Raw genomic sequence first — 8,225 nt, 5'->3', positions numbered from 1 at the left:
TTCCATTTACAATTCAAACATCTACATCACATTAAGATTATATATTTGCTCAGTTATACTTTGTTCGACTTGTATGTTTCTTCAGTTATAATCTATATTCTTCATGTTCGGTACGTTCCAAGTACTGACATATACTCTGCTTTAAATCCTTTCCTGGTGTAGGTTTAGGTACTCAACATCCACATCATGCATAAGTCGGTTCTTGGTTCGCATTCAGCAGCCTTAGTGGTGATTCCTCATATTTTGAGGAGAATAGACATACTTTCTAATCATAGGCACATTATTATGCCTACCAACCAATTTTATCCCATATATATAGCCGAGTGAGGACATTTTTGGTGGTATATTCAAGTATTTAGAGTTGTTTTGATTCCGCATCTTCTAACCAATATGATTAGATGTTTCAGGGTGAAGATCATTGGAAAAGGATCTAAGTTTGGACACCGGATCAAAGGTGGGAAAGCAAAATAAAAAGTAGCAAAAAAGAATAACCAAGAAGATGAAAATTGCAATTGCAAGAAGCACCCTCACGCCACGTAAGCATTACCCCCAAGCAGTGAAGGAGCTCCCTATAATATGGGAGTTTTCAAAGTGGGCACGTCGAGGAGGAAGTTCACCTATGCATAAAAGGAACTTCCCATAAAAGGGGAGTCCACGATAGAGTCACGCCGCAGGGGTCGTTTAGTGTTATGATAACTAAAATACCTTGTCCTAGGGTTGTATCTATGAATGATGGGGTAATGTGAATTTGTTCCTTGTGTGAGAAGGGTTATTATATACTTTGTGCTTGCATTCTCATTGCACTATTTTAAAGCTTCGTCAACATTACAATAAATTTAGTGTCCTTTCTTGAATTTGGAAGATGAATAGAGGGATAAACTAAAGAATGTAAGTTGTGTGTTCATTCTAGAGTAAGTTCTTGATTGTTATGTATGTATAATAATTTTATACCTATTGAACACATTTGATTGACATGCAAGAAAAATATATAGTTCACTTTTATTGGTTTATACCTAACCCTATTCGACAATGTATTTAGGTTGTCAATAATGGTAGGATATTAGAGGTTGGAAGACTATGATCGTAAAATGAACCTTGCCAACCCGCAATAAGTTATCCTTTTGAACCTCGAAATAGAAACACATTGAACCAAGATTCAATTTATGTTACAACCTTAGGATTGTGTTGGGGCATACGGTGTCAAAGCGAGGGATGGAAGTCAATCGTGCTATAGGGGAAGTTATTGAAAAGCTTCCCCCTCCCAATTATGTAAAAGGGGTGCGGAGTTTTCTTTGTCATTCTGGGTTCTACAGGAGATTTATCAAAGATTTTTCCAAGATTGCTAGAACTATGTGCATTCTTTTGGAGAAGGGGGTGAAATTTGTATTCGATGAAAAGTGAATGCAAGCTTTCGCAGAATTGAAAAACTAGCTCATAGAAGCCCCACTTTTTACATCTCAATATTAGGAGCTCCCTTTTGAGTTGATGTTTGATGTAGTTATATGGCGGTAGGAAAGGTGCTAGGATAGAGAAAAAAGAAGGTGTTTCACTCAATATACTATGCAAGCAAAACACTAGATGTAGTCCAAGCCAATTACATTGTGAATCTAAAAGAAATGCTAGCACTGGTGCGTTTGAAAATTTCATATCTTACCTGGTAGGTATCAAAGTTGTTTATTATTACCATGCAACTATATCAGGTACTTATTCAACAAGGGAGATGAAAAAACCTGATAGATCAGGTGGATTTCACATCGAGATTAAAGATCGAAGAGCTTCTGGAAACCGGATTGCAGACTAGTTGTCCATGTTGGAAGTTCATGAATGAGATAAAATGAATATAAGGGAGGAATTCCCTGATGATCAACTATTGGCACTATAGTTAACTGAGCTACCATGGTATGCTGACATCTTGAATTATTTGGTTAGCGGTTTGTTTCAACCAGGTGCAACCTCGCATCTAAGGGAAGAGCTCACCCATGATGCTTGATTTTACATTTGGGATGAGCCATATTTATTAAAGCAAAGGTCGGACAAAATAATGAGAAGATGTATGCCTGATTCAAAGATGAAACAAGTGATGGATAGTTGCCACTCGTCTGTATATAGAGGTCATCATGGTGGTGAGCACACCATATATAAGATGCTTCAATCAGGGTTTTTCTAGCCTACCCTGTTTAGAGATATTGCATGTTATATTAAAAGTAGTGATCAATGCCAAAGGATGGGATCTACTTCTAGGCGATATGAGATGCCTTTGCATAACATTCTGGGTTGAAATATTTGACGTTTGGGGAATCAACTTTAAGGGTTTATTCCCACCATAAATGAAAATTAGTATATACCTGCAGCGATGGATTATGTGTAAAACTGGGTTGAGGCAGTGCCATTAGCGATGAATGAGGCCAAGGTTGTGTTGAAGTTCCTCAAGACACATATCTTCACTCCTTCTGGAACTCCGAGAGCAATAATTAGTGATGGAGGGACACACTTCATAAATCAATTGGTAAAGAACAATTTAGATAACTATGGAGTCAAGCACAAGGTGGATGACACACTATCCTCAAACCAGTGGTCAGATAGAGGTGTACAATCGAGAGGTAAAGAAGATTCTACAAAAAAATGTTGAATTCACAATGGAATGATTGGGTAGTGAAACTTGATGATGCACTATGGGCTTATATGACAACGTACAAAACACCAATCGGTACATCTCCCTATCACTTAGTGTTTGGTAAAGCGTGTCACCTCCAAGTTGAACTAGAGCATCAGGCTTATTGGGAAGTGAACAAGTTGAACCTTGATCCCAAATTAGTCGGCAAGAAACGGATGGATCAGCTACATGAGTTTGAAGAATTCCGGCTCTATGCCTATGAAAATGCAAAACTCTACAAGGAGAAAACAAAACAATGGCATGACAAGCACATTGTGGCTTAACTTATCGAGCCTAGGCAAATGGTATTGTTGTTCAACTTCCGGTTAAGGTTGTTTCCAGGCAAGTTAAAGTCGAAATTAAGTGGACTATTTGAGGTGGTACATATGACCGACCATGACACTGTGGAGTTATGTATTGAAGAGAAGAAATCCATGTTCTTTATGAATGGAAAATTATGAATTTTGGGCAAGAGTTTAATTTAGAAGTCGAAACTCTAAAGTTAAGCAATGAATGAGGGAAGGTGAGTCGTACCGCTATGTCAAATCAGGTGTTACTCGGGAGGTAACTCGAGGCGGGGTGTTTTTGAAGCTTTTTGCATTGTATTTTCTTTTAATAGGGTAACTTAATGTACATTTAATTAGGGATTATTTTGGATTTGTGTGTATTTACATTTGTAGGAACCAATGGAGAACATGTGAGTCTGCGAAGTCACCGCGTCGTGGACGTCTTCCTGCAAGTTCAAGTGAAAAAAAGAAATTGGCGAGGGGTAAACATTGGAGTACATGACCTAAGCGCGTCACGGACATGCCTCCCCAAGTGGAGGTGACCAGACTCTCAAGGACAAAAAGTCCCAAGGAAGGTCCGGGAAAGCTCTGCTTCGTAAACCAATTTCTGAGAAATTAATTTATCCGAAGAAGTGTCCATGGGAATCCGCGACCTAAGCACGTCACGGACTTGATCTCCCACTTCAAAACTTTTTCCGAGCGTCAAAAAGGAATTTTGCAAGGCTTGTCCGTGACGTCTCAGCATCTCGGACCTGGTATATTTTTGAAATTGGTTAATTAAAAAGGTGGGTTTTACCCGACTAATTGGAAAAAACCCGACCCCCATCCCTTTTTAAACCCTAAAATTGATGGTTTCACACTGTTTTTTCACCGACCTAGCAGTTTTCTCCCCAAAGAAACCCTTCCCGTTCTATAAATAAAGTCCGTCTCACATAGATTGAAGAACTTTCTTCAAAGTTCTTTAATTCTTTCTTCTTTTTACTATTTAGGGTATTTCCTTGCTCTTTTTTTCTTTGTTTGTAAAATTGAAGAAAATTCGTGATGTTTTGTATTTTTGTTTGTGATAGGGATGTGTTTGAGTGCTTTTTTTTAGAATGGGATTAATACATTTAATGCTTGAAGATTACGAACTTAAATGTGTGATAACATGTGTGGAATTCTAGATTACTCATTTTAAAGGATGTCATCATACAATTTTGAATCTTGTGCGTTTGCAAATGAGGTATTTAAACTTCGTGCGTGTTAATAAAGCGGCTGATGGAAGTTCTTAACTAGTTTATTAAAGTGTGGTTCGCATTCTTGAGTAAACACACTAGGGTTTGGGTTTAGATATTTGAATAGGGGAGAATGTTGGGATTCGTATGCTATGAACAATTGGGGAGGTCCTAGTACCTTGTTGTAATAAAATCTTGCGCAAGCATGATAGTGGGGTGCCCTTCCCTCATTGAATCCCCGTGATTGATTGGTAGTATGTCTATTTGCAGGTTGCCATGTTGAGTTCACAAAGGTCAGGAGAGGGGGTGACGTCTAGAAGCCGCAAGAGATCTAGGACTGGCACCAAGATCCCCCCTACACCTTCAGTCCTAAGGGGACAAACTCAATGGTTTGGAGCAAAAGTACTCATTCCAGTAGGTACAAAGTGGTACAAGTCCCACACGGAGACCAAATATTTCTCCGATGTGGTACTTGAGGATGAAAATCTGGAGAGATACTTTCCTGACATTAAGCATTGTCTGCTCGAGCTACATTCATCTTTCAAGAGCCTTCTGAGTGCAATGTCAGCGTTGTGCGAGAATTTTATGCAAACTGGAAGAAGGATGCCCGTTCTCACTATGTTACAATTAGGGGCGTGGAAGTTCCTTTGACCCCGACAGTGCTGAACAAACTTTTAAGGACCATTGATGGACCTTCCAATGTTTTCACGGGGATCAACATCAACCCCTTATATAAAGCAATTTGGCATACTTTCTGTGGGGCTCAATCCACAGCTAAATGGATTTAGCATGGGCATCATGGCTATCATAAATCTTACCCTTATATGCACATAAATAGAGAGGCTCTGGTGTAGTTGAAAATTGTTATGAGTTGTTCGATATCGGGGATGCACTACACTAAGGTAACACGGGCCCGAGTCTGCTTAGTGTATGCACTGATGACAGGGCTACCTATCAAAATAGGATCAGTGCTTAAATCAACAATGTGCAAGGAAAGAGTCCACCTAGGAAGAAGGTTAACTTTTGGTGGACTAAACACTAAATTGTGCCCTTTTCACCACATCCCTCTATGTCACAAAGACAAAAGAGTCAGAAACAATGCATGGAACCAAATGTACCAGAACCGAGTGCAATAGAAGGGATGATGTGATCATAACGCGTATGTACGATCTGGAGATGTTGTGTCATAAAAATGGAGGTCGAGCTTCCTCTGAGGAGCAGTTGGATGAGTTTGCAGCAAAATTTCTCCGAATGAACATGGGATGGCTACGCTAGGACTGGGGCCTGCATTTTTTGAGCCATAGTAGGATGATGTCCCAACAAATGAAGAGAAGAGGAGAATTGTCGAGATAGAAATCCGATTCGGATGCTAAGGAGGGAGACTTGATATTCCTCGAGAATGCTGGTGGTGACGCTTATATGAATGTCTCATTAGGGAAGCCCACCTCACCTTGTTTTCTGTTTCTTGTTGAAACTTGTTTCACTGGGGACAGTGCCAAAGTCTAAGTGTGAGGTGGAGTTAGATCTTTCTACATAGCTTTTATTTTGTTTCTCTAGTTGCTTTTTTGTGTTGTGTGTGTTGTTTTTGTTTGGGTTCCTTCGTACTTGTTTTCAGTTCTTTAGCCAAGGATAGTTTCATTGAAACATATATATATATATATAATTTATTAGGATCGAGTCGGTGTTATAGTTGAGTCAAGCCTCTTGATGATAGATGGAGGATGACGTCTTAAGGGTTGTTTCATCAATTGAGTCTTTAGGGTTTTTGCTTTTTGGCTGAGGTGAAACAATTGCGGTGGAATAGACTAACAATTGCAAAATGGTTAAACTCTGTGTTGAGACATCTAGGCTCATTTATATGATTCCTATTGCAGTTAGGCTTGAAATAAAGTGTGTAGAGATTGTGTATTCCCTTCTATTGATTATGGTCTAGAACTTTCCCTGTGCGTTTGCTAACGAAAAGAATGAGGTAAGGAATTTGAGAAGTGATATAGGCATCTTTTGGTAGCCCTGTTTATACTTTCCTCTACCCACCTTAACATATACCCCTAGTAAGTCCCCTCGAGCCTAGAAATACTTCTTTGTTAACCTACTGTGAATCTTATAACGTTTATTCTTTGGCCTTTTACTTTGATCCAAAATATCCTAAGCATTTTATGCAAACAATAAAGAAGGAATCGGAAGTTAATTGTGTAGCCTAATAGTAGTTCTGAATTGTGTTAAAAATGTAATTAATAAAATAAAAAAAAATAAGGAACATATATGAAAAGCTTTAGACATATATTGTTGTCTATGAAAAAAATAGTGGGGGCCAAATGGTTGATTTGATAAAGAGAAGGGTTCAAATAGGTGAACTTGTAAAAGGGACCAAATGTTTCCAAGGAAAAGAGCATAAGATGGGGTTATTAGACGAGCATTCGAAATTGCAAAGTTTTCTCTAAAAAGCTTGGGAAAATAGTCACTACTCTTATTCCTGAAATGTTTCCTACTTGTCCCCTAGCCTGCATTAAACCCTTAAAAGTCCTAATTAATCTCAAAATTACTAATCTTCAAAAGTAGTGAATCAGTAAAGTAAGGGAAAGACTATGGTTCGTTGGTCGTGGCAAGTGAATTTTTTTGTGAGTGTTAGCGTAAATTGTTTCCGGCACCCATTTTTTGATAAAATATAAATATGAAGTGAATATGGGTGTTCAATTGTAGTGAGGGCACATGTTTGATGAAATTTGGAAGTTGATACATATGTGGGTCAGTGGTTGCACACAAATCTGCTCTAAAAAGGACTCTATTCTTGAGGTTAGATGTCTTCCTAGGGCGAACTTTAGGAACGCCAAGTAATGCTATATTGTCATCAGTTGTTGTGGCCAAAGTTGAAAGGCTTGTAGGTGTAGAAGTAGAGTCGTAGAATGTCTATAAGTGCGAAAACGTTCGAGGACGCACAAAATTATGAGTGGTAGGGTGGTGATCTTAGACGTATTTAGATGCCTAACAACCATTATTATCCTATATATATAGTTGAGTGAGGACATTTTCGGTAGTTAAGTCAAGTATTTAGAGTCTTTTTGATTACGCATCATCTAACCAATATAATTAGATGTTTCAGGCCAAAAATCATTGGAAAAGGAGCTAAATTTTGACACCGGATCAAAGGTGGAAAAGAAGAATAAGAAGTGGCAAAAAAAGAGAACCAAAAAGCTGAATATTGCACTGGCAAGAAGCACCCCCACGTCGTGGAGGCATTCCCCCCAAGCAGTGAAGGATCTCGCCATAATAGGGGAGTTCGCAATGTGGGTGCTTCACGGAGGCAATTCACCTATGCAGAAAAGTAACTCACCATAACAGCGGAATCCGCGGTAGAGTAGCATCGCGAGGGTCATTCACTCATGAGAAGAATTGAGCAAGGTAGCATATCGGTGTCGCAGACCTGGACACGAAAATCATCCTACGTGCCTGTTTTGGACTATATATAGTTTATGTGTCACTTATTGCACATTACACTTTGCAAAAATTTTAAGGGAGCTAAGGAAAATAAAAAATTTTTATAGTGTTTTTTTCTCCTTCCTCATATTGGTAAAGACTTGTATGATTCTATTACATTTTTGTTATAATTTTGTGTTATGAGTAGATAAAATCCCTTGTCCTAGGGTTGTAAATATGAATGATGGTTTAATGTGAATTTGTTCCTTGTGTGAGAAGGGTTATTGTATACTTTTTGCTTGCATTCTCATTTCACTATTTTAATTCTTGATCAACATTAGAATAAATTAATTGTCCATTCTTGAACTCGAAAGATGAATAAAGGGATAGACCAAAGAATGTAAGAGGTGTATTCATTCTAGAGTGAGTTATAGATTGTTTTGTATGTAGGATAGCTTTATACATATGAAATACATTTGGTTGACATGCAAGAAGAATATTTAGTGTTATTTTATTGGTTCATAACATAGCCCCACTCTAGAATGTAGTTACGTTGTCAAAGGTAAGCAATTAGAGGTCGGAAGACTATGATTGTAAAATGAACCTTGGTAACCCCCAATGAGTTAACCTTTTGAACTTCAAATAGAAACACATTGA

At 38.3% G+C, this 8,225-nt stretch overlaps 1 protein-coding gene across 1 annotated transcript; it reads left to right on the top strand.

Moving 5' to 3' along the window:
- Positions 1-2,395: 2,395 nt before the first annotated feature.
- Positions 2,396-2,937, top strand: LOC101254590 (uncharacterized). The gene is made up of 2 exons (XM_004237622.2): positions 2,396-2,600; positions 2,654-2,937. Exons 1-2 carry the CDS (start codon positions 2,396-2,398, stop codon positions 2,935-2,937), a joined length of 489 nt encoding a protein of 162 aa, XP_004237670.1.
- The last annotated feature ends 5,288 nt before the right edge of the window (positions 2,938-8,225 follow it).

The sequence above is a fragment of the Solanum lycopersicum genome, chromosome 4, assembly GCF_036512215.1.
Source record: "Solanum lycopersicum chromosome 4, SLM_r2.1".
Taxonomy (NCBI): domain Eukaryota; kingdom Viridiplantae; phylum Streptophyta; class Magnoliopsida; order Solanales; family Solanaceae; genus Solanum; species Solanum lycopersicum.
Note: the sequence above shows the minus strand (reverse complement) of the source record. Positions and strands in the feature narration are given on the sequence as shown.